Source organism: Cheilinus undulatus, linkage group 12, assembly GCF_018320785.1.
Source record: "Cheilinus undulatus linkage group 12, ASM1832078v1, whole genome shotgun sequence".
In the NCBI taxonomy this organism is placed as follows: Eukaryota; Metazoa; Chordata; class Actinopteri; order Labriformes; family Labridae; genus Cheilinus; species Cheilinus undulatus.
Genome location: NC_054876.1, coordinates 36,080,817 through 36,108,104, shown reverse-complemented (window position 1 = coordinate 36,108,104; position 27,288 = coordinate 36,080,817). Strand labels below are relative to the sequence as shown.

Here is a 27,288-nt window from a genome sequence, read left to right as displayed (position 1 = left end):
AAGTGATACAGATGCTTCACAAACAAAACAATCAACAAGACTGATTATTCTATTCAGCAATAGTTCATGCCTGAAACAGCCATAATTTTCTCTCCGAAGCTTCTCAATTAATGATCTGTTTGACTATTAGATTTTGAAGGTCAAAGGTCAAGATCACTGGATCTCGTGTTCATTTCTTGCTTGTACAATTTCCATAGATCTCACTAGAGAATCTACCCCTTTCCTTCTCCTCGACCCACCACTGAATTTTCACAGTTTGACCATTGTGTACCCAGAGGCCTGTAACTATAAGGTTGTACTTTGAAGTTGTTTTAACAAAGCAACTCATTCTGAAATCAGGAGAGTAGGATCTGACATTGGGAACCATGGGATAGATCTGTACTTGGCTGTAACCTAACTGCTAAGCCATCTGCACCCCAAGAAATGCACTACATGGACAAAAGTGCTCCAGTGGAGTTAAAGTCAGGACTCTGTGAGCCATGTCAAGATCTTCCACAGTGAACTCATCAAACCATATCTTTGGAGTCCTTGCTTTGGGGTGGCCATGTTGCCACAAAGTTGGAAGCACAGCTTTGTCCAAAATGTCTTGGTATGCAGAAGCATTAACATAATGTCTAGCCCAAACCCTGAAAAACAGCCCAAACCATTATCCCTCCTCCACCAACCTTCACAGTTGGAACAGTGCAGTCAGGCAAGTAATTTTCTCCAGGCATCTGCCAAACCCAGACTCACCCATCTGACTGCCAAACAGACAAGTGTGATTTTGCCATTCCACAGAACGTTTCCACTGCTCTACAGTCCAGTGTCGGTCCACTCTACACCACTCCATCCGACGCTTGTCATTGCACTTGGTGATGTGAGTCTTGCATGCAACTGCTCGGCCATGGAAACCCATTCATGTAGCTCCAACCGCACCGTTTTTGTGCCTACCTTAATGCCAGTGGAAGGTGAGAACTCTTCAGCTGTGGATCAGCAGAGCACTGGCGACTTTCATAGCAGTTATTGACTGTGCTCTGTGATTTTTACGTGGTCTTCCACTTTTTGGCTGAGTTGCTTTTGTTCCTAAAGCACTGTTCACTTAAAGCTGACTGTGGAATATTGAGCAAGGCTAAAATTTCACAGTCTTATTGCAGAGTAAGCATCCATCACATTACCCCACCTGAAGTCACTTAACTCTTCTTGTATGATATCCCCTTACTTTGTAGAAACTTGATAAAAGTCCTCACTGAAATCTGCCTTCTTTTAATCAAAAATAACCAGAAAAAATGAACATTTTTTGAGCAAAGCAAATGTCATTATCTTAATAAGACATAAGTTATTCTCTAGAGATAACATATTTAATAAAGCACAGAGATTCCCAGCTGTCAACACTTTATATGGACCCTGGGAAATCAATCTCAGTTGTATTAAGAGATGAACGAATGGGATGAATTGATTTTTATTTTGGATGTATGCATGCTGGGCTCATCCACTCACACAAATTTTCTGCCAGCACAATCAAGGTGTGACTCAAGAAAAAAAAAAAAAGAAAAAAAAAAAAAAGAAAGAAAATTCACAGTTCAGCTCAGCACTTGAAGGGGAATCAGAGTTCTAAAGGGGGAGGGTTTTCTCTGCTTTTGTTGGTGTTTCTCTCAGACTCAATGCTGCCAAGTTGCTCCATTGTTTTCTGGTGGACCATCCTGTACTTTGTCTTCATGTCCCTCAGCAGAGACTGAGCTTCTTTATAATCCTGCCTTGTATTGCTGTGTATGGCCCTGCCTGAACACAAACAAAGACTTATTATAAGGAATGGTAAATTTATTTGACATTGAATGTATCAGAGGTGATCTTACTTAGTGGGAGTTCTCTTATCGATGTACTTTCTTTGATTACTTTGATCATTTCATTGACTTTTTCAGTCGGCTGCTTTATTTCTTTCACAGGTGGAAGTTTCTTTATCTGCATACAGAAACACTCTTAAAATGAAAACATCAAGATTTTCTTTTTTTTCTCTTCTTTGCAGATTTAAAATTATCTGACAGCAATACAAACCCTTTTTTCTCTTTCTCTGTATGGTGTCTGGATGCTATCAAGCTTTGGTTTGGAGTCTCTGTAAACATTGGGATTCTTCAGTGCATGCTTCAGCATCCGAACAGCTGTTTGAATTCCTGTGGAAAGAAAAAAGAACCATGAATATTTTGCTTTGCTATGGGCTGACTATATAGCCAAAATTTTATTTAAGAGCTGGTTAAAAATGCAGAAAAATAACTAGCTGCAGGTGAAAGTACAATTCCTCACCTACTGGCTCCATCACATCAGGGCTCAGTTTTGCATCCATCAATGTCTCATAGCATGGGAACTCTGCAAGAACGGGATCCTCTTTGTTTCTTCCTTCTTGCTCTGCAGTGTCTCTCTTTTTCTCTTGAAAATCTAACTCAAAATCAGCTGTCTGTAAATGATGCAAAACAAGGAAAAGATCTAAAATTTGCTTTGCTATGATTACTGAAAATTATACAGCTATTCCAAGCATGAGCATTCTGAGTGCAGTGCTCACTATGTGTTCAACAGAACAGATTCCTGCATGGTAAATTGGTATACGTAAAAAACAAAGTAACTGCTCTGTGGAAACCTTGGAGAAAACACAATTACACCAAACATCAATTCTAGATTGTGATGCTTCTTACTCTGGTGGAAACTATGGCAACCAGTGGAATTAAAAAAAAACGTGTATTTGATTTGAAGCAAACACGAGATACTTGTGCTCTACAGAAAGGATAAGCGCTATGCGAAGAAGTCCCTTAACTGTTATTTGGTTTCTTCTGTGGTACTGCAGAAACAACAGGCTTATTATATTATATATTGGAGATTATATTATTACTATTACATTTACTTATATAACAGTAAATACTGCATCTTTAATAAAGCAGTGATTAAATATACCCAATGTTAATACACAAATGACTTAATCTAGGTTTGTTGTTTTCAGCTCTGTGTTCACAATGACAGGACAGTGCTTCTTTCAGTGTGTTTACATTTCACTTAGATACTAAAAAATGTTTAATACATGTTTTTCTCCTCATGAATCCCTCCCTGTCTGATCGTTAGCTCTGCCACCATGTGGGGACGAAAGACGGCACCAACTCAGGGATGCTATAAACAGTGTTGTTTAGAGAACAACTAAAAGAGAACCAACAGGCTTTGCAAACCAAAAAAAAAATATTGTCTCTGGCTAAAAGGACAAAAATTAGAGCTGTATCAAATTTGCTCAAATTGGTCATAATTTTTAGATGTTTATCAGCATTTGTCTGCCACTCACTATCTTGTAACTTGCTGATGGAACAGGAAGTGTGAGGACAGGGGAGGAGGGCAGAGCTGAAAGCTGAAGGAGGTGGGTTCAAAGAGAGCTTTTGTTTTGGTCTGAAAATCTGTGCTAAAGGATACATAGTAAGCCATGAAACATTAAAAACCCCAAAGATTAAAGAATACCTGAGTAACAAAGAAGTGCTGTGTGCTTTCTTGAGGGGATTCTGTTGTTCTCTTTAAGCTTGTCTCATCTTTCTCAGCCTGAACTTTAGCGGGACAATGTGAAGTCTTCAACATCAGCTTCCTGGAAACCTTTGGGATTTTCTCTTCCAACTGCAATACAATATTTAAACAAAAAAGATTGTTTTATACAGCAAAATCTCAAGTTTCATGACATAAATAGAAAACACTACTTTGAAGAATCCAACCTTCCATTTTGGATTAGCTGACACCTTTACTGGCATTTTCACAGCTTCTTTTTCCTTCTTCCGCCTTATTGTTAGCCCCAGTCTGTCCTGAAGGTAATACGTGAGTAATGGAGGGTCTCCTGGATTCAAACAGAGACATTACGTATTTAAACATCTCAGACAATCTTAGAAAAAGCCTAATGTGGGAGAAAACATGATTACCTTTTCTCTGTGTGGTCAGAGGATTGGAGTGAATATCGATTTCTCGAAGCGATGGGAAAAGAGCGGCAGCCATGAGTCCTTCCTCTTTAGTGATCTGGTGAGGAAACACTGATGAGACATATTAGCTCCTCTTTTAAAAACAGCTCATGTTTGATTCATTTAATCAAATTATGTAAGTCACCTTGTTGTTGGCTAAATTCAGATACCGGAGCTCGGGTAGAGGTAGGAGAGAGCCTCCACAATCCTCCTCCTTGGGTGATTGATATAAATATTAAAACCAGATGAAAAAATAACTGCAAAGAAGTGATGAAACACTAACCGATTAGTAAATTACCTGAAATGTTCTTTTCAAATGTTCATCAGTGTGAGGGTTCAGCTCAGTGTGGGCTGGATAAGAGGGGGGAATAGTTTCTCTTAATCTTTTTCCAGGCTGCTGAAAGCAGGTCCATTATTTTTTATTAACAAAATTTGCAAGCAGACGCTCACCAAGTTCCTCCTCTTCAGCTTGTTCTCCCACAGAAGGTTTTGAGGAAGAAGAAGGTTGTAAATATGGTATTTCAGAAATGTGGTTGCCCTGTAGGTTTAAATGCTTTAGCCTGTGAGAGAACAAATATAAAAAGAGTTAAATAATTCCTCCACTTTGTCTCTACTTTGTTTCATAAAGACTTCACTGGCCTTTTTAGGTTTATTAGACTGTTGAAGACTCCAGAGGAAAGTTTGTTATCATCCAACACCAGGACTTCAAGATTTTCAAACTGTGTGCCTTCTCCTTGTGCTGCAGGCCTGTATATAAAAAGGGTATTAAATTCAGTTCATGCTGATAAATAATAATAATGTTCTTATGTGCATGATTAAATAAAGTAACAGTAATATACAGCATGCTTACACAACACAGTCTGCTTTATACACCTGGCAGCAGAGCAGGTGGATTGTCTTTACATTGGCTTTAGCAGAGTTAGGAGAGTGAATTTAAAACACTCTGCACCCCCTTGTGGTCATTCTAAAAAAAGTGTTTTTTTTAATGTGTTTCTGGCCTTTGTTTATGATACTCAGACAATTCCTTAAATCAAGAAATCACACTGATTTATCCTTCAAGTTAAAATGCTGAGTCACAGATTTTTAGAAGTAGCATACCAAATGACATCTGACAGTTGAACTGTAGGAACATATGCAGGGAAGAACAAAGGCTTTGGAAGAAGGTGTGCCAAAACAGTTAAATCAATTTAACTGCAGTGCTTTAACTGTTAAATCTTTTTAAGGGAGACGCAGACAAAGAATATTACCAGGTTATATATTTTTCATCCATTTATTATGCTCATCTGTGATTTGTTTATATTTCCTGTATAGTGATAAAACTCACAGCAGGATTTAGATTTTTTTAAACAGAAACAAAGTGAGCAAAGACATACAGTATGGTTATCCTGTCAGACATAATGCTTCCTCAGAGTTTGTATTAGAGTTGATTATTCTTCTAAGAGTTATTAAACTATTTCTGACAGACAAAGAGGGGAAGAGCTCATAAAGGAAAACCATTAATGCAGATTAAACAATTCGTTTTCATGTTTATGGCATCAACTCATAATAATTACTATCTCCAGACACCCTGCTCTTTATGTGTCATATTACTGACAAAGACCAAACACTTATCCTGCATGAGCACAGCAACATTGGGGATTCAAGACAAACTAATAATACTTACAATACAATACAATACAAGAACTTTATTTATCCCCGAAGGGAAATTCAATACCTAACGCAATAACCTGTGTTCTAGTTGAAAGAGCACCCAAAAAAAGTTTGTCAGTAGTTTGCAACTTTGCCCAGGAAGGCCACTTTTAACCTTTTTCTCCCTTATTAAATGAAATTCATCGATGAAACTCATTTAAAACTACAAGCAAGCACAGTTTTATTTTGCATTTGTCTAAGTCATTTAAATCCTTGGTTCCCTACCTGGGGTAGGGGGGCCCCCTTAGGGGAGCGCTAGAGATCTCTGGGGGGCGCAGGGCTCTGTCTGCCCTGAGGCTGTTAAAGTTAGATTTTCACATATTAACAGAAATCATGGTAAAACCTTAATAAATAATTCATACAATGGTTTTTGGGTAAAATAATTTGTGTTTAGGGGTACTTTGTTTTATTTGCACAAAAAAAAAAATTAGGTTAATTTTGTCGACGGTGTACCCCTATTTTTTCTCATGTCGGTACTTAGTGGGGCTCAAGTTTTCTTAGGTAAATGTAGAGGGGGCCCAAAGATAAAAAGGTTGGGAACCACTGATTTAAATGTCTGACTGATGATTCAAAACAGCGTCTGCTCGCTTCTTGCTAGTTCATTCGTTCGTTCCTTCTTTCTTGCACTAAAACCTCTGTTTAAACATCATGATATGCCTGAGTATTATGCTGATATCAACCATGGAACATAATTGATAGTGTGCCAAATTCTGTCCTCACAGCTATGGAGCAGAGACTGAATAAAAACGGTGCTCTCCACCTCTCCAACTTGGCACTGCGCTATGACTCACGAGCTGGTGTCGTATGAAGATCTCTGTCAGGATTGATGGATCCAGTGTGATTTTTCAAGAATGAAAGAGGCAAAGAAACAATTGGCCACAGTTTATGAATTTTTGCAGTAAATGCATACAAAATGCATCAGACTCAGTGTGTGAGGTTTGATTGTGTGAAGTTTTTTGGGGGGGGATTATGGATCTGAAAGAAACCCATCCAAGACTTTTACTTAGGCAAGTAAATTCATAACCAATGCCGGAAAGTAATCATGGCCCACACAGGTATGCAGCAAAAAACATGAAAAAGCTGCAGCAAAAAAGACTAGCAGCATCCACCACTCTGTGTAGCAGTCTTTCACTTAATATCCAAGGTTTTCATTGCAGTGATAAACAAGTTATGTCTTTCACAGAGGCTCTGTCAGGATAGCCAATGTAAGAAGACATGTCCTGTTATAACTATAAAATTAATAATTTCTCTCACTTGGGAAACTGCTGTAAATATTTAAGGCACTGGAAAAACTCTGTAGCTGTAAAAGTGCCCTTCCTGGTTTGTGCTATGAGCCATCTCTGTGGGTTGCTCACAAGGAAAACCAGTACAGTCCAAAACACATTGGCGCCACATGTCATATGACGCTGCTTAATCAGCATCTCTAGCACACACCTACAGAAGCGCATCATCAGTCAAACTCCCCAGCAACCACTGCTAGGCCTGGAGTCCCACTTCTTCTACAAATCGACTAAAAGATGGCACTAAATTCCTGCTACTACGGTACAGAGCTGCTACTACGGTAGCTGAGACAGACAAAAGGGATGTCCTTTCAGACGGGTGTCTATGGAAGAATAGAGCAGTCTTTAAAGTGCTCGTCTGGCTGATGTTAGTGTGTGTTTGTTCGTATAAATAATGAGGCTGATCGTTTTGACACACATTGGACGGTGTGTTTTTGGCTTAAGGGCACTTTTAACAGCTTTTCTCTGTCATCATGTGAAATTCATCCTTGAAATCCAAACAGTGGATGGAGTGCAGTTTTAATGAGCAAAGTCCTTAACTCAAAACAGGAAGGTAACAGCTGAGCTGAGCAGCTACTTGTCTCTACTTGTCATCTTTTATTGTTTTAATTCAGAACCCTCTGGCACCAGAATTTACATACAGAACTGTGTGATTAAGGCTAAAGGTATAAGAAATTCAAGTATATTACTTTTCAATCTTATTCATGGGCAGTGGGCTTAAAAGTATGACAATATTTAGATATTGTATCATCATTTAAGATATTTGCTGCATTAATAAATGACAGAAGCAGACTGAAAAAGGCATCAAATTCTTCCCAAAGAGGGAATTTGCATTTTGCCTTTCAAGATGTCATCAAACAAATTAACTGTCTCTCATTCTGCCAGCCTCTCTGTGGCACATGTTCAAATCTTCTTCTAATAGCTGTCACATTGAAAGTCAGAAAGTGTGCCTTTCCCGTGAGTAAAAAGAAGACCAAACCCACGGTTTTACTAGAACAAATGGACGGATACTCCTTGAAGTAAAGTGCATTCATTTTTGTTGAAAGGTTGAAAGTATTAGCAAGAGGAATGTGTTTTAGAGCTGATCATCTTGAGTTTTAGAAGACAGTAAATTACTCACTGTTCAGTGGGGTCATAGCTGGAAGAACCCAGATTTGGAGGAAGATGGCGGAGCTGATTTCCAGTCAGATGAAGGACTTTTAGACTAGGGAGCCAACCCATGGAAACGATAGCATCAGCTGACAAATTGTTGTAGGAGAGATTCAAAACCTTTGAGGATTCATATGAATTATTGAGAATAAATAGCCATCCAACTCGGTTCTAACATCAAACATTTTTATAAAAGGCCCCATGCTGACATAATTGGAGACACACAGCTGAAATTGACAGCACATGTCGTTGCTCTTTACGGCTAATAAATTTTAATGCTTCTCCAGAAACACATATGTGGACAAAGCTGAAATAAATGAGGCAGCAACACAGGGAACATAATGTTATTGATGCTAAGCTATTTATTGACCAAACAGTCACGTTTAGTTGGGTATTTCTCTTTGGATATATTGACAACAATATAATAATGTACAATTGCAAGAAAAAGTATGTGAACCCTTTGGAATTTCTTGGATTTCTGCATAAATTGGTCATAAAATGTGTTCTGATTTTTATCTAAGTCACAACAATAGACAAACACAGTCTGCTTAAACTAATATAGGCTAATGACTGGTTGACCCTACTTTGGCAGCAATAACCTCAACCAAACATTTCCTGTAGTTGAAGATCAGACCTGCACAATGGTCAGGAGGAATTTTGGACCATTCCTCTTTACAAAACTGTGTTGTGCAGCAATATTATTGGCATGTCTGGTGTGAATCACTCCCTTGAAGTCATGCCACAGCATCTCAATCAGGTTGAGGTCAGGACTCTGACTGGGCCACTCCAGAAGGCGTATTTTCTTCTGCTGAAGCCAGTCTGTTGATTTACTTCTATGCTTTGGGTCATTGTCCTGTTGCATCACCCATCCTCTGTTGAGATTCAGTTGGTGGACAGATGGTCTTAAGTTTTCCTGCAAAATGTCTTGATAAACTTAGGAATTCATTTTTCCGTCAATGACAGCAATCCGTCCAGGCCCTGAGGCAGCAAAGCAGCCCCAAACCATGATGGCCCCTCCACCATATTTCACAGGTGGGATGAGGTTTTGATGTTGGTGTGCTGTGCCTTTTTTTCTCCACACATAGCGTTGTGTGTTCCTTCCAAACAACTCAATTTTGGTTTCATCTGTCCACAGAATATTTTGCCAGTAGTGCTGTGGAACATCCAGGTGCTCTTTTGCAAACTTCAAATATGCAGCAATGCTTTTTTTTGGACAGTAGTGGCTTCCTCCGTGGTGTCCTCCCATGAACTCCATTCTTGTTTAATATTTTACTTATTGTAGATTTGTCAACACAAATGTTAGCATGTGCCAGAGATTTCTGTAAGTCTTTAGCTGACACTCAAGGATTCTTCTTCACCTCATTGAGCATTCTGCGCTGTGCTCTTGCAGTCATCTTTACAGGACAACCAAGCCTAGGGAGAGTAGCAACAGTGCTGAACTTTCTTCATTTGTAGACAGTCTGTCTTACCGTGGACACATGAACATCAAGGCTTTTAGAGATACTTTTGTAACCCTTTCCAGCTTCATGCAAGTCAACAATTCTGCAGGTCTTCTGAGAGCTCTTTTGTGCTAGGCATGGTTCAGATCAGGCGATGCTTCTTGTTTTTTATAGGGCAGGGCAGCTTTAACCAACACATTCAATCTCATTACATTGATTGGGCTCCTGGTTGGCTGACTCCTGGCTCCAATTAGCTCTTGGAGAAGTCATTAGCCTAGGGGTTCACATACTTTTTCCACCCTGCACTGTGAATGTTTACATGTTTTCTTCAATAAAAACATGAAAACATCATTTTTGTGCGGTATTAGTTTAAGCAGACTGTGTTTGTCTATTGTTGTGACTTAGATGAAGATCAGAACACATTTTATGACCAATTTATGCAGAAATCCAAGAAATCCCAAAGGGTTCACATACTTTTTCTTGCAACTGTATAAAGACCTCCCCCCCCGGAGCTCCCGAAAAGTAATGTCAGAACTTGTTTCATACAACCATACAGCCAGGTCTGCAGCCTGAGACTTCGGAAAACCCTTTGAGAAAATTTCTTGGAGAGCGTGGGAAAGACATCCCTGATCACCAAGTTCATGTATGACAGCTTTGACAACACTTATCAGGCCACAATAGGAATCGATTTCCTGTCCAGAACCATTTATCTCAAAGCATTTTCTCAGGAAAGGCAGCAGCATATTCATCTGACACCTACCCTGCAGCAGGGCTAACAGGCATATGAAATAACTTTAAAGAAATAACCCACTCTCTCTCTGATGGTCTGGTTTGCTTTTGTGGCTTTTAAAGAGCCATCTGTATCAATTCCATTGTGTTTTATCAGCATCTTAAAAAAACATTTATGGGAGCTTTAATAAGTATGACATATTCAGCTGTCTCACCTCAAGATGAGGGAAATCAACCACATCAAACGCCATGTTGCAGAGCCCGTTTAGTGACAGATTGAGTTCTTGTAAAGATGGAAAGCTGCTGAAATCCCCTAAACAAACAATGGAAAATTCCATGAGGGGAGACATTTGCCAGCGACTTAAAATCTGATTGACTGGTACACTGAGAACTTCTAATGACTCAACATGTACCTAAAGAGAGAGCATTGATCGATGCATCGATATAAGCCACATTGATGAACTCTTTCAGATCCTCTGGTTTGACCTGTAATCAAGAAACACAATATGTGGTATCATTTTGATCCATTTACAATATTATTGACAAAAATGAGGTTTAAAAAAAGTATTCTTACAGCATTCAGTTTCTGCTCACTGATATCAACAGAGCAGAGCTCAGATGGTTTATCAACACCATGTGACTGGAGCTACAACAGAACATTTTCATTGTTAGTGTTATTTAATTTTGCTAAAACAATGATAAATAAAACCAATAAACCGTCATATTTCAGGGTCTTACCAGAAAACATGAATCCAGGGTGTTACCCTGGGAAGAGTCACTTCCCTTCTTGTTGTCATATTTTCTGTTATACTCTTTAATTCTCCTTTGCAGGTTCCTGTATCTTTGCTCTTCTGCTTTTCTGTACGCCACGAGCCAATGACCAGCACCTGCAAGAAACACCAATAGATATTTAACAATCTCAGCCAACAATGCTAGCAGATTTACCAATGCAAAGAGTTGATTATGACTTGAATTAGAAAAAAATTTGATAAGATGTTAGCATTTTAGCTTAAAAAAGGATTAAATGGATGTCAGATCTTTACTCTTTACAGCTGCAGCGTTAAGCTAGTTCTGTTCACCATGACTGTGCTCACCCTTTTAATTCAGAGTTTCAACTTCTTTGCTCTGGCTGTCACTTTGTTGCTCCTAAAGGGAGAACTAACCACAACAGGAACACAGCTATAGCACTTCACAACAAAACTAGCACAAGACCATGCAGTTCAACTTTACTGGAACATTTATTATTTAAGAGTCTTCAAAAGCACTTGAGCGAGTTTTGAAGTATTATTTTAGAATGGATGTCTTCAAAAGCCCTTTATTATGACTAGGTTTTAATCACTTTGCCACATGTCTCTCCCCAACTCTCATCCCTGTTTTGAGCTCTATCCACTGTCCTCCTCTATCAAATAAAGGCACAAAACTGCCCAAAATAAACCTTTAAAAAAATAATAATAATCAAAGTGAAGAATTCAAACAATTGATATAAGTAAACAATAAACTACTGTCACTATTGGGTAATACCCATATCAGTTATTTAAAGTGTAATTGATGTTTTCCAGCTGAAAAGTGATGTATATTGGCATTTAGTGACGTTAATAATTAAGGTCCTACATAACATTTAGACGTATAGTTTTAAATCTTACATTTTGTAGAGACATGTGCATGAGGACTGCCCTCTACAGGTTGAAACCAGGCTACTGCAGCTGGATTTTTCTACTGGATGAACTGGCATCTTGACATCGTCACTCAAGGTTGTTAGTGGTCTTGTTCAGTTTGGTACAGCACGGTATGTGTTTATTTGCGTTTCCATGATCAAAAGTTGGACAGAGTCCCAAATAGCCTGTACCTTCCTACTTTTGTGACACCCAAGCTTACCTATCTGTCCCTAAACAGTAGAACAACAAACACAATAGGCACACAGCAGCTCGCTGACTGGTTGAAAGAATCACTACTTCCTGATCCTGCCATGTTTAAATATCTAGAGGCTTTTAAAAGAGCAGTATTATCAGGATGATATTTTTTAATCATGTCAGCACATGATATCACCCCATGGTCAACCTCAGAGGTGCAGATCTTCCAGGAGATTGTCAGTGAGGAGGAGGTGCAGAGGGAACTGGACGCCACAGTGAGGAATGACAAAGTGTCAAGTGAGGGTATAAGGGTCTGTGGAAACACAAACTATTTTGGTGTTTACCATATCAAATCTTACTCAATCAAACCGGACCACCTGGTGGAAACAGCTCCAGTGTTAATGTTTACACGGTGTTTTAATGGCATTTCATGCATTCTTAAAGTGTAAAACTGGGCATTTGTTTTAACATTCCAGGGAAGCACTTCAGCCAAAACTCTGGGTTTAGTTACCCTTTAAATGATTCACAAAGACGTAGCGTGGCACACTGTTATTAACTGTACACTGCTTTGGCAATGTCAACACATGTTTTCCATGCCAGTAAAGCCCATTGAATTGAATCAAATTGAACTGTAGTAGTCTAGTTTTTATTATGTAACAATAGCCTGTTCCAAGCTGTCTGCTTTTAGTTTTATACAGCAAATGTCTATTTGTTTAGTTTGGTTTGGCTCACTGTTTTCATCTTTTAATAAGCTTGTATGTGATTCAAAACAGGTTGCAAATGTAGACATTTATTCAACACACAAAAAGAGCCTTTTTCATAAAACTTGACGGTCACGAGCCCTCATACAACGAGATTATTATGGTCCACTGCATACATATTGCTATTAAACGTTTCTTGTCCAAAAAAAATATCTTAAATATGAAGAAATAACAACTTAACCCACCTTCTTCTCTTCGTCTCTGTAATGTTTGGGCAGGGAAAAAAGTTGGTAGCGTAGTTCTGTCCGTCATCTTGTTTATGGGGCGCTGCAGTCATCGTGTTTGGTCCATTAACTACAAAACAACTATTGATTTAAGGGTGACACCCCTTTTCAAAATGAACCGTCGAAACCAATTTGGACATTTTATTCGATCTCAAGCGCCACTGTAATGCTCCGTATCCTAGCAACAACATGTAAATCGATGGGCGTCCTCCTTTCCAGCAGGGGGCGGCAACCAGGCGAACGTTTGTTCACAGGCGAAGGCGGAAGACACCGGTGAGCCTTGCGAGTCAAAGATTGAATAAAATGATAAGATAGTGCTTCGCGTATCAACCAGTTGTTGATTTGAATCGGTAAATATGCGGCTGACTTTTCAAATATAACACAAAATATCTTTTTTGGTGAGAGGACATTATCTTCCACCCGTGTTCACTGACACGTTTTAGCTTGCCAGTTCTATTTTTAATATTTAAACTGCGCATGTGTGACTCTGATACCGGAATCACGGGTTGTTTATTTTGTGCTGCTTTAAGCTAACGAGATTTTTAGTCTTTTGTTTAGACACAATAATATAAAAGAAACTATCTGGTTGATTAAAAACTCCGAGTTTTGTCAGAGGCACGTCACTGAATCCCTAGTCTCTACTGAGACAGTTCAAGCGAACCCGGAAATGAGTTCGGTTTTATGTTTTGCTTCAGTTAGTTCTTCTTTTCTTATGAACCCATAGCATCAGAGTCGTGAACATCAGAGGTTTCCTGTCTTGGCGTGAAATTAGACGATATAATGTAGTTCACACGAAGCTCAGGGGCTGCAGATGTGAAGAGTGGCATGTAAAGGTGAGTGTTTCTTTATGAATGCACAGTAAACGTTAAATTCTGTGTGTCACCATGTAATTATATGTGTGTCTACGTGGAGCTGCTGGAGTGTGAACTCTTCCTGAGTCTGTGATTTAAAGATTATCAGAAGATTGATAAAGAAAGGTGTTACACTGAGGACATGATCTATCCACAGAAACTGTGATTCATTATGGGGAACACACCATCAAAGAGTGACAGCGGAGAGGAGCCGGTTAAAACAACTTTGTTTGAAAAGGAGCCAAGTGGGATTACATACAGGATTCCTGCTCTCATTTACCTGAGGCACTGCCACACCTTCCTGGCTTTTGCAGAAAAAAGAACCTCACCTTGTGACCATGATGCCAAAATACTTGTCATGAGAAGAGGGACACTGAAGGATGATGGATCAGTTCAGGTGATTATTCCCACACATTAACCACCTCAATACTGGTGACTTCCAACATTTTCTGTGCATATTAACTGTTTTGTTTTGTTCACAGTGGTCATCCAGCCAGGAGCTTTCAACAGCTTCTTTACCAGACCATCGCACCATGAATCCCTGCCCTGTGTTTGAAAAACACAGCAAAACCCTGTTCCTATTTTTCGTCTGTATCTGGAGGAACACCACAGAGGCACGGCAGATCTTCACAGGTAAGAGCAAGGCACGCCTGTGCTGTATCAGCAGCAGCGATGATGGGCAAACCTGGACTCAAGCAAGAGACTTAACAGAGAGTGTGATTGGAGAAACAATCCATAAGTGGGCAACATTCGCTGTAGGTCCAGGCCACGGTGTCCAGCTGGAGAACGGCAGATTGATCATCCCTGCGTACGCCTATTATGTCCCTTACAGATGCTGTTCCTTCCCCATTCCCTTTACAGTCTACCCACGTGCTTTGTCTATTTATAGTGAAGACTTTGGACAGACATGGCGCATAGGAAAGATGCTTCGAAAAAAGTCATGTGAATGTGAAATGGCTGAAATCATAGACCATGAGGGCAGGAGTCACCTTTACTGTAATGCTCGTCACACCGGAGGGCACAGATGTGAGGCCCTGAGTGAAAACAGTGGCATGTATTTTGACAAACCCCACATGGCTCCAGAGCTGGTCGAGCCACCATCGGGCTGTCAAGGTAGCGTCATCGGCTTCCCCGCTCCTGAGTTTGTCCCTAACGATGATGCTGAAAGCAAAGCTTGTGGCACCTCGCTCTTGTCTCCTGACACACAAACCTGGCTCCTTTTCATCCACCCAACCAACAAGTCCAGCAGAAGGGACATGGGCGTGTATCTGAATCGATCCCCCCTGCACTCGTCAGGGTGGGACAGGCCCCACATCATCCACAGGGGGCCCAGCGGCTACTCTGACCTGGCCTACAACGGAGACAAGGATCAGTTCTCATGCCTGATGGAGTGTGGGAAAGAAAGTGAACTGGAGCAGATTGCTTTTGCGTCGTTTACGCTCAATGATGTCATGCAGACGGGTGGTAAGAAAGACAAGAAGATGCGCTGAATCGTGGTTGCTCTATTCCTGTGTTAGCAAACGCTCTCTAAAATTCTCCTGCAACCTAAAAATCCAAGTGGAAGCCACTAAATATGCTGTGCAGTAACATCTGTCTGTGTTTACTGTTGTTCTACTTTCTGGAGATGATAATGCATGCATGAGTCGTGTGTTTTGTTGTCTCCTTGTTTACATGAAAAGGTTATTAAAGTCTTAATAGTATTAATATGCAAGCTGCTGTATGAGGAAGTAAACTATTTTTAATAGGTTAGGAGGCAGATTAAAAGCATGCTGTGCTGAACTGTCATCTTTTAAACAGGCTTTGTGTGTGTTTAGTAGGGTTGTCATGATACCAGAATTTTAAACCTTGATATGATACTAGTAAAAATCAAACAATAATGATACCTGTTTCAACAAAAAATAGAAGTGCTAGGCACCCAGTGTAGGGTCATTTCTTGTCTTCTTCTATCAAAAATTGCACAAATTCCCTGAACTGTCTAAACTGCACTAAAACATTACACAAACACCTTGACTGTGTTTTTCTGCAGCCTACACTGTATGCAGGACTAAACAGCAATTTTTGATGAATTCATTCCTCTCCTACGCACTTGTCTGATGAAATTGTTGTAAAGCTGCAACACATTTCATTCTATCATTCATAAAAATAAGAAGAATGTAATGTTTTGAAACACATGGTGATGAAAAAGTACTGGAAAAACTGACAACCTTAGCGTGTAGCATGTTTGAAAAGCCGTTCATACCCATCTCTGCTTCTTATTGAACCGTCAGCGTTTCCTGAGCAGTGGAGAGAATTTGCCTACCTCCTTTTTATTTTCATATGAAAATCATAGCAGGCCTTGTAACGTAGAGCACAGAGTTTGCTCCACGCTCGCTCTCTCCTTTACACTGAGTATAACTCTGATTCACGTATGCCTTCGACTCCACTGTTTAGACTCGAGCTGTGCCACACACTTTTCCGTCAGTGCCACAAAGTTGGCAGCAAAACCAGACAGAAAAAAAACATGAATTTGTACTCGACTACACCCAGCTAATTGATGAAGAGACCAACCAAACTGTACCGTAACTCTGAGTTTTAAACACAGTTTGGAGAGATTCTTTCTCTTTGAGCTACGTCTGTCTAAAGCATTTAGGCTACTTTGTACTGTACTGATTTTTAATACAATCATTTTTAAAAGCAATATTTAAATTATTTACCTGTTTATGTTATGTTTTCCACTTCATTTAGCACTCTTTTCTTAACATGCTTTCCCACTTGGCATTATAAAGTAGTGGTCATCGAGCCAGGTATGACTGGCTGGCTGTTGGTTATTTAATAAAAACGTAACAGCATGTGAGAACAGATGAAGACTCACTATTTAAAAGCCACTTGTATTTTGTACACACAACTGAGTGACTTAGAAATCCTTCTTTGCCTATAATTGTGAGGCTTAAAGCCTTAAGGTGGTTCTTGTTTCATTGTGTTTTTGTTGACTGTTGTGGAAAAGTGACAAAACCTGCATGAAACATGTATTTTAGTAGAAAATAAAAGTAACCTGTGATCACTTGGAATGTCTTATTTTCAATTTTGTACACATTTATGAAGCTGGGATGCAGAAGCTTTTAGGAAGCCTGAAATACATTTGAGGCCAGTGGTAATCAGCTGTCTAACAGGGTCATGGGAAAAATGATAACTAAATCATGGGTGTAGTTTTAAAAGCATCTATAAATAAGCACTTTATGGGAGTACTTGATTCCCTCAGCCACTAAAGGAGGCTTAAAGCATGTTGAAATGTTGTGAAGAGCTCTTGTTGTAAAGTGACCTTTGGGGAGTTGGAGGTGATTCAGCAGCCGTGCAGAAAGTCGGGATGAGTTAAGGACAGACAGGGGGTTTTAAGTTGATCAAGGACTGCAGGTTTACAAGTTTAAAAAAATAATATGACACATTTACTGTTGGGAATAATTACTAGCTTGTTAACAATACAAGAAGTTTGAGCATATGAAAGCATAACAAATAGGGGTGGGAGAAAAAAATCAATACCACATAGTATTGCAATATTTTGTCTGGTGATATATCGTATTGTCTCATCCACCAAGTATCGATTTTTTTCAAAATAATTGCTAATATGAACTGAAGTTTATGATAATGGAAAAATGAAACCAGTTGTTTGGACAATTTTTTGTCCTGTGAGGTCGGCAGAGGTGACGGTCATAGAGCAGCAGAGAGTTAGTACAACCACAAACATGGCAGCACCAGGGGAAGGACATTAGGAGTGCAGGCAGGGCACGAATGAGATGGACATGACACGAGGTTTGCAAAAAGTGCTACATGAAAATAAAATACTGCAAAAATACAACAAACATGAAGGCAAGACTAATGCTAAATCAGCTAAACAGTTGAAAAAATGATACAGATCAATACATAGTATCACAATACTCACTGTATTGCAGAATGTTCAAAATTGCAATAATATTGAATCGTTACCCAAGTATTGTGATAATATCATATTGTGGGGCCACTAGTGATTTCCACCCCTAATAACAAAGTTATACCTTTATGCTTGACAGCTGTAGCGAGTAACAATGCACCTACAACAAAAATAGTGCATAATCCAAGAGGTCGAGGCCATTCATGTGAATCCAGATTTGTTAAAGTAAAAAAGTCTAGATCTATGAAAGATCTATTAATTTTTATACACTTGTTTTCCTTATCAGTTTTATCAGAAAAGTAAAAGCTGTTTCTAACTGGGACTATTTTCAACTGTGTATTAGCATGTCTGGTGTTTCTCTGAGTCTGAGGATGGTGACAGGGGTACTAATAGGGGTGTAACAACTCACAATACATTATGCATCACTGTACTGGGTTCACTATGACTAATGAATCTGTTGTTTCAATTCTCAGACAATTAAAATGCAACATAGCTCTTTCCCTTGTTTTTTCTTCATAGTATCAGTAATAGTTTTTTTAAAATTGTTATATATTTTTTCCTTTTAAAAAATTGCATTGTTAACTACTGCTTCAGCAACTGGCATAGAACGCAAAAGCCTAAAGAAGTATCTGTTTTTTAAATAGTATTCAGAGGGATAACTTCTTTATGAGATGCACATTGTGGCTACATTCATGGTAATAAAAATCATTTGTTGGTAATGGCTGAAACAGAGGAACAGGCCTCAACATCAGTCTACCATAGTCATAATATTATCTTCTGCAGATTCATGGAGATGCTTCATACTGTACATTTTCTGTTCTGAGTTTTTTATAGTTTGCCCAAACAGGAAGTGGTGGTTCCAGCCTTTCCTGACTGAGGTGGCCCAATGTGGTCTGATTTATGACATGATGTACAGTTATGTGTGTTAGTTTTAGGCATGAAGGGCGCTACAGATTAAGAGTGTGCCACAGTCAAGGTCTTGAGAGGGGAGGAAGGGCAGACATGGTCAAGCTTGATGGCATCTCTTTTGTCCGTGCCTTCATGGAGACTGCTGGTGGTTTTCAAGCCCTTCGGATATCCACAGCACAACCAGGAGCTTGTGGCAACCCTGCTGTCTGCCAAGATGGTAGCCTAGGCCACGCTTACTCACCACATCCATCCCTTACTCCAGTGGTTTCCAACCTGGGGTCCGGGACCCCCTGAGGGGGCGCCAGGGATCTCAGGAGGGGCGTGAGGCTCTGTCTGCTCTGAGGTTGTCAAAATTAGAATTGCAAATATTAAGTAAAATCATGATAAAGCACTTAATAAACATTTTATACAATGGTCTTTTGGTAAGAAAAAACTATGCAGAGCCACTTTTATCAGTGAAAGACTTAAATTGATGTTTATTTTTGGCAACATTATGATGATATAATTTTTTGTTTGGGTCTTGGGGGGCTCAGCTTGTCCTCGAAACGAGTAGGAGGGGCTCAGAGGAAAAATGGTCGGGAACCACTGCCTTATTCCACCCCTAAAGGTGTGGACTTATTTTTTGTCAACAAATTATTTTCCCTTGCTTCAGCCTCAATTTTTGGCTGGAGCATGCCTAAAAGTTTTGCACAGTACTGTATGTGTGCAAAAATGCTATAGTTTATGGTGAACTGATTTTTATTTTCAGATGAGAAAACACAATAAAGAAGCAAGCCGTTTCCTGGAAAAATGTGAAAATAAAACACAGAAAAAGGTGCTGTTTCAGGCAGTTTGATCTTAAACTGAAAACAAACATTTTTTAGCTGAAAAACAAACCATTTCTCCTCTTTTGTTTTCTTTTTCTCATGTTCGAACAGAAAATCAGTGCATGAAAATGGTTAATTTGATCTTATTGTTTTCATGTTCGGGTCTTTCTTCATTTTGCCTTTCTCATTTCAAATCAGTTGGCTGTAAAATATACTGACCAAGATTTTTTTACCTTTTTTTAAACTGTATTATATGTTTTTAAATGATTTTATTTCTGTGTGTATTTTATATTAATATAAACAACAAGTGGCAAATTCATTTTTGTGGCGTTAATCTTTAAGTGTATATGAAGTTGTTTGTCCAAAGGAGCCATTAACAAATAGAAACGAGCTACGTTAAAATGCAAAGAAAGCTACCGGCAACCTTTTGCAGCACAAAGCAGATTGTTGATCTTAGTCCCACCTCTGACAGGGCTAATCATAGTGCAGATCATAGTCTAGGATTTTAGGGCAGCACCAGTGGTGGCCAAACAGATTACAAGGGGGCTCACACCACCCTTGGCCTGCCATCTGGATCTGCCCCTGTGCACAAAGGAAACAGATGCAAAGGAACTGCTAGCTAATGCTGTTGCAATTACACGCAGCAGTGTGGTGCGGTGGTGTAGTGTAGGGAAATATGCTGGTAAATGGAGTATACCTACTTATTTTTTAGCCTCTTTTGAGTCTACCCACTTTAAAATCACTTCTGATGCACACTGATTATCATTATGCTGATTTTTTTCTTGTTATTTCCATCAATGGCTAGTTAGGCATGAATTAAGAGTATACCTACTTCTGCGGGCACTACTGGTGTCCTGCCCATTTAATCATAAACAGTAAAGAAGAATAAGATAACTGAAGCCATTTATCACATGCCTTATTATAGTCTGAGACTCTCTTGATCATACCTTTACTGTATTAAAAAGATGCAGACTCTGAATGACTCATCTGGCGCTGACATGGTTTGCCTTGCTTGGTTGAATAATTCCTGGTGTGAGGGAATCTCATGTGACATCTGTGCCCTTGGGTTGGGTTCACAGCAGCAGCTACAGGCTGCTTAGGGCTCTCTTTCTTGTTCCTGATCATCATTATGAAAATAACAGGACCAGTAAGCAGCATCTAAGCCTGCTTTTATGAGTATTTTTCCAGAAGCAGTGGCGCGTGAGCGTAAAATGTGATTATCTGCTGACCAGCTTCTTCGTTGTTTCTGTTTTCATCACCTTGTTTAGCCACTTTCTTCACAGGAAGGATGAATCATGTGGCAAAACCTGTTTTTCCCTGGCCTTGTGTTGGCGGTAACACATCCAACGTTTTTCTAGCACATATGATCATTTTTATTGCAGGGTGTCTTGCAGGGAAACACACATATGTTCCAGCTATCACTGATGACATTCAGGAGTCCAATATCTGAGAAGAGCTGCTACCGGTGTGGGCGTCACAGATGTTTTCTGTTTGTGGTAGGCATGTGTGGCGTCCCAGCAGGCTTTGCTCTTTTAGCAGCACACACTGTGCTGGACACACACGACTGTTCCTGTAGCGTCCATTTGAACAACCCTGGGCCCACCGGAGGAGAACTGCCAGACATTTGGGAGGATGACAAGAGTCCACTTAGTTGTGGTCTGAGTCACTTTTTATTAAGCTGTGAAAAGATTGGGAGGTGTAATGAACTGATAATGTCTGTTTTATCTGTATTGATTGATATGTTTTCATTTTACCCTCTTTTATTACTCTGATTGATAACATCAAGTCATTGCTTATCAAAAACACCTCACTTTATAATGCTCAAATACAAATGAGACAATTTGGCATGCTTTGTTTTTCAATATTCCGTTATAAATTTGGTGTAATTAACTATTAAAGAATGTCATTCTTCAAACCTCTATCACCTCTGCACCCTCATGTATCATCCAAGTGTGGGCTTTTGTTACATGTATAATGAGTTTGCCTTCAAAACAAAGCTATTTGTAACAAATGCCACCATTAAGAATATGCTACAGTAAAAACTAAGGATGTTACTGCTTAATCTAAGACCACACAGACACTGTGTGAGATCTCACTGCTAGAATAATCTAAAGAGCCTGGAACAGCAAAAAGAACATATCACTTATTCATATACACTTCAAACACTACAGAAAAAATCGTTTAACTTCTCAAATCTCTGTACCTTTTGCAGCTATTTTCTATAATTGCAAGAAGACCTTTTTAGTCTGAGACACCAGGAGGCAGATCTGTTATTGCAGCAGGGACACTAAAGCACATTAAGAGTGTCAGTTTGTGCAGGAATGGAGTCGCCGAACGTATTCAGAGTTCAAGGTTGATACAGCGTTTGATAAGCTTTTAAAGTATGCAGTAAGGAGTGGGTGTTATCTCCCGACTTACATGTTTACTTTTTTTTTTTTTCTGTCTAGGAGTGCTTATACTGCTTATTTACTTTCTGCTATAAAATGGTGAATGAAAACTCCTAGTTGTGGATTTCAAGTATTAAAGTTATTAGGGTGTCAGCTAATAAGTCACACTGTTAGTGTGACCAGCTTGTGTTCAATGAAATATAAAGCCTGAAAGCATCATCAGAGCACAGGGTATGTTGAAATGGTTATAGACCATATACTATATATGTCACCTTTCATTTTATATTCCCTACATGCATTTATTGCTGTTTATTTCTTTATTTTCTGTTCACATTTTCACATCAAAACACAAGGTCTGACTAAATAGAGACAAAATGGGCCATGATTCAAGTTAAAACGTATTTGATAACCCATTAGCTCACATAATACTACTGCCAATGTTGGCATGCATCAACTTGTTAGCAAACATATAAGCCTTGAGGTGAAACTCACTGAATGTATTTTAGGCTATGTTAGCTAATGTTAAATGCATCCTTTCAAGCACTATAATAGTTTCATTAACTTTATCTGATGGTAGTTACAGAGGCCCTGTTAACCCTTGCGTCCCCATGTGACTGATGTAAATATACGTATGATACTTCCAAGCGTCCAACACAAGAAAGTGTGCTTTTTTACAAATGGAAGCTGCATGATTAAAACCACCTGTAGTCATGGGGGGAAGATATTTTTTTAAGTTTTTCACTATTCAGTAGCTTGGAATTAACCTTCCAAAGCAGATGGATTTGCCAGACTCCACGTCTGTCACATAGATTGTAGAAAGAATTGGACCAAGCCTGTGTGATTTCCGCCATCTGCTTACAATAGGCGCTGTCGCTACCTGATTCGTCCCGGAGACCCGATTTGTACTGCCCATGTGCAAACACGCGTCTACATCCACTCAGAGAAAGGTCTAGCTACAGCTGCAGCTGCTACAAACCACGCTCCGTACAAAACACGCCCCATCGATCCATACAATAAATTAATTCTAACCCTAACCAGTGGAATTTAAATGCTAAACCTAACCCCAGGAAGCTAATTAATTAATTAAAATATACATCTACCCAATGAGCTACCCCTAAATCTAACCAGTGGAAATTAGAATGCTAAACCTAACCTAAAGCGGATGTAGACGCGTGTTTGCACATGTGTGGAACAAATCGGGTTTCTGGGACGGATCGGGTAGCAACAGTCTGACTCAAACTGCTTTTGAAGCCAATGCAGGGCAGCTTCCATATTGAAATCGTTGTCTCAGCCAAACTTTGGATCAACCTAACAGCCCACCCACTAACTCGACTTCCTGTCAGCTAGCTAGCTAGCATTCTGGTTGACAGAAACGTAGCTTCTGCCTGTTGGGCTATCTGTCAATCAAACAAGATGCACCAATCAATGCGGTGAGTTTTTTCCTAAATACAATGTAAACGATTGTGGTACAAGAAATTCACCCCCGTACAGTGAGAGCACATGAAGACATTAGCTAATGAGACACATTTGGTATTTTTGAACAGGCTGTAACCAGTTTATTTCTAATAACAGGTGTCCAGACGGAACCTCTGGTGTTCCTGCAGCCAGCCTCAAGTGACAATTGCGGTATTGCAATTTTTTGCTCTTCTGCATTGGCTTAATTTTTCAGAGCGAGAGGTTACCGCTTGGACTGCCATCAGGCAGATTCATTTTGCAAAGCTCCAATCTACAATGTTTGTGCCAGACCCAAAAAGGTTCGGACCAATCAACGTCATTTGAGGAGAATGAGGCAGTAGCTACAGGCAGGGTTTAGTTGTACTGGAAGCAGATAGCAATGGCTGCCACTGGTGTAGCAATCAGCTCGGATGTAGCTGCAAAATAGCTGTTAAGGCAGATTTATCAGCGCTAGACCACATTTCTTTATGGAATAGAGAGCAAAGAACCAAACTGAAAGCTTTTCATGACAGAAAATGTATTTTCGCTCCTCTGCTGACCTGCTTCGGCATGAGTTTGGGATCATTTTGGATGGGGTTAAGTTGTACCATAAGCCGATGTATACAGTGGCTGCTAGCACTGTAGCTATTAGCTTAGATGTAGCTCTAGAAAAGCAGCAGTTTTAATTGAACTGGACAACATTTCTTTATTATAACAAGATCAGAGAGCCACACCATCTTGTCAGAGATATATTTGCATGTCTCAGGATAGGTTTCTGTGTGAATTTAAGCCACTGACTCATAAACTCGCAGCACTAGCTTATATAGCTCAGGTTAGTCCTGTAGCTGTGGATGTCTACCAGCTAATTTTGTGTTGCCGCTTTGATTGGCAGACTCAACATTCATCAAATATTATTTCTTTTTAAGTCCTGCCTTTTCCAAACACTTTCCCAGATAAATGTGAGCTATATTCATACAATGGATGAAACAGTCTATCTGGTTTGCCAGGTTAGCTTGAAAAAGGTGCTCTAAGAATTCCTGAGACAAAAACAGGACTAATACTGCATGTCAAGAAATAATTGAAGAAGTTGGCCTGCGATGTAGCATAAATCAAGAATGTTAAAAGGATGTATGAATGGTCAGTTGAGCTAAGCTAACTCGTTTCGCCATTCAAATGTTATTTAGTAGGTTAACTTACCACTTTTTTTTAAATGTAATCATGTAAGATGATCTCACAGCTCCTATCAGTTTATAAATCATGCTGTATTTGATATCAAAGTGATTATTTTGACAATATGTCATATCAAGCTGATAAAAATTTAACTCATCATAGCTAGTTAGCAGCTTGCTCACTAAGCTAGCACAGTGCCATACAGTTCAGTTTTTTAACTAACTTGTGGCACATTCTGGACAAAAATATTATGGGGAAAAGGTTTCACAGGCACTTCAGATATTATGGAGATACCCATAGAAACTAATGGACTTCAGTTGACTCAGTACTTGTAACCATATTCAAGTGGAAATGAGCCATAAGGAACCTTTTATAAAAAAACAAAAAAACAAAAAACAAAAAACTATTCCCAGTTAGAATGACTTTCTTTCAGATTCTTTCTTTTTAAGATCTCAAAAATCCACTTTTATCACAGGAAAATGAGTACTGCTGTCTTGAAGTAAAAAAATAAATCCATATCTCATAAACAAAACCCAAAATGACTGATTATTTTCAGAAAACTGAATTTAAATTACTATGGAGCCTACAGGTTATTTTGTTTGTTTTTAGTCTCTGTCCAGGTTTTTCGTATTTATTGTCTTTGTAATTTCTTATCTATTAAGAGACTGTAAAATGAAAGCATTTTATCATGGCTCTTGACATTTAAATGACTGACAATACCGTCGCTGTGAGAAAATGGTCCATTATCTTCCAACCAGAAGAATTATGGGTACTTCATCCATACCCAAGTCAGGCTCTTGTTTTATTCAAGTGCTGTTCATTTAATAATATCCTTGTATATGTATGCAAATAAAGCGTTAATATATAATGAGGAATGTGTTTGGCTTACAAGGATGAACTATATAACTTTAAATACAAGCAAAAGTCCATCCATGTGATATTTGTAAACTCTTTCCTCTTTGCATGGCAGGATTTCTGCCTTGTCCTTTCTGTACGCATATTCCTCAGATTCTCTTAATCTTCTGATATTGTGTAGATCTACTGTAGTTGATGAAATTCACAGATTCTCTGAAAAATATCATCTTAAGGTGTTGCGCTATTTATCTGCACGGTCTTTGAAGGAGTGGGATCTCCTCCCCATCATTACTTCAAATAGTCTCAGCCCCTTTGGGATGTTATTTTTAAACGCAGACATGTTACTAATCTGTTGCCAGCTGTAACCTCATTTACCGTGAGATGTTCCACAGGGTGTTTTATTTTAGCATTTCATTACTTTTCCTGTCTTTTGTGGCCACCTGCCAACTCTGAAAGGTATTGCTGACGTCAATTTCAAAAGTATTATATTGTCCTAAAGACAATTTTCTGATAGAACATTGGATACAGTGCTTATTTGAAGTATTCACTCTCTTGGATGTTTTACCCTTTTTTTGTTTTTATAAATCAATCATGGTCAATATAATTTGTCCTTTTTTGTCAAAGTAGATGTCTACAAAGTAATGTCAGTTGAATAAAAATATGTAGTATAAAATAAGTCACTGCATAAATATTCACCCCCTTTATAGTGGCTGACCTGATTCAACAGAGGTCCTGCATATTGGTGTTAGGCTCGCAGTTATTGAAATAGGGATCAACTGAGTGCAGTGAATGTGTCTCTAGTAATTGTAGTATAAAGACACCTGAGTCTGGAAGGTCCAGTTCCTGGCTGATCAGTACTCCTGGCTACCATTACACCACAAAGACAAAAGAACACTCCAAGCAACTCAGTGAAAAGATTATCAAAAAGTTAGTCAGGGGCTAGATACAAAAAAGGCACTGAACATCTCCCAGAGTTCAGTTAAATCCATCATCAAGAAATGGAAGGAATATAGCACCTGTGTAAATCTGCTTGGATCAGGCCATCCTCACAAACTGAGTGAGCATGCAAGAAGAAAACCACCAAGACATCCATGATTACTCTAAAGGAGTTACAAGCTTCAACAGCTGAGATGGGAGAGAGACTGCACACGACTGTTGCCTAGGTTCTTCACCAGCCAAAGCTTTATGGGAGAGTGGCAAAGAGAAAGCCACTGTTGAAGAAAACTCAGATTAAATCTGTGCTAGGGTTCACTAAAGGGGATGTGGGAGACTCCATGGTCAAGAGGAAGAAAGTTATTTAGTCTGATGAGACCAAAATGGTGCTTTTTGGCCATCAGACAAGATGCTGTGTTTGGCGGACACCAAATACTGTGAGGCACAGTGGTGGCAGCATCATTCTGTGGGGATGCTTCTCTGCCCTGAAAGGCTTGTAAAGGCAGAGGGTAAAATGAATGCAGCAAAATATAGAAAATCCAAGAGGACAATCTTATTCAATCTGCAATAAAACTACAGTTTGGGAGAAGATTTATTTTACAGTAGAACAATGACTCAAAGCATACAGCGGAAGCTACACAGAAATGGTCGAAGTCAAAGCCCAAACCTCGGTCCAATAGAAAAATTGTGGCTGGACTTGGCTTGGACTGACTTTGAGGAGGTGAATATTTCTGCACTAACTTATTTTACATTACATATTTTTATTTCATTGACATTTCTTGGTAGCAATCTGTTTTAACTTTGACAGTAAAGAGGGTTTTTATTTTTTTGTTAAAAAACAAATTATATTGACCATGACTGATATATAGAATCAATAAAAGGGTCAAACATCTAGGGGGTGAATACCTTTTATAGACACTGTATCTGTGGTCTTTGTGCTCTATCAAGCAAATATAGAGGGTTCAATATTT

The 27,288-nt window shown here is 39.2% G+C and overlaps 2 protein-coding genes across 2 annotated transcripts; one reads left to right on the top strand and one right to left on the bottom strand.

The window, feature by feature from the left end:
• Positions 1-1,494: 1,494 nt before the first annotated feature.
• On the bottom strand, positions 1,495-13,235 carry xrra1 (X-ray radiation resistance associated 1). The gene is given in 18 exon segments (XM_041801947.1): positions 1,495-1,758; positions 1,833-1,938; positions 2,032-2,147; positions 2,278-2,428; positions 3,466-3,615; positions 3,711-3,829; positions 3,912-4,005; positions 4,093-4,161; positions 4,246-4,298; positions 4,398-4,507; positions 4,587-4,694; positions 8,037-8,185; positions 10,449-10,546; positions 10,647-10,719; positions 10,808-10,879; positions 10,972-11,120; positions 13,030-13,069; positions 13,071-13,235. Coding segments are annotated over 18 exon segments (1,884 nt in total). The 5' UTR covers positions 13,122-13,235; the 3' UTR covers positions 1,495-1,582.
• A 439-nt stretch (positions 13,236-13,674) lies between these two features.
• On the top strand, positions 13,675-16,949 carry LOC121519312 (sialidase-3-like). The gene is made up of 3 exons (XM_041802196.1): positions 13,675-13,901; positions 14,077-14,316; positions 14,402-16,949. Exons 2-3 carry the CDS (start codon positions 14,092-14,094, stop codon positions 15,407-15,409), a joined length of 1,233 nt encoding a protein of 410 aa, XP_041658130.1. The 5' UTR covers positions 13,675-13,901; positions 14,077-14,091; the 3' UTR covers positions 15,410-16,949.
• The last annotated feature ends 10,339 nt before the right edge of the window (positions 16,950-27,288 follow it).

Excerpts from the sequence above, each read along its gene's own strand:
- LOC121519312 (XM_041802196.1), top strand. The coding sequence starts at position 14,092 with ATGGGGAACACACCATCAAAGAGTGACAGCGGAGAGGAGCCGGTTAAA. Across the intron at positions 14,317-14,401 it reads AGGATGATGGATCAGTTCAG|TGGTCATCCAGCCAGGAGCT; the intron begins GTGATTATTCCC and ends TTTTGTTCACAG.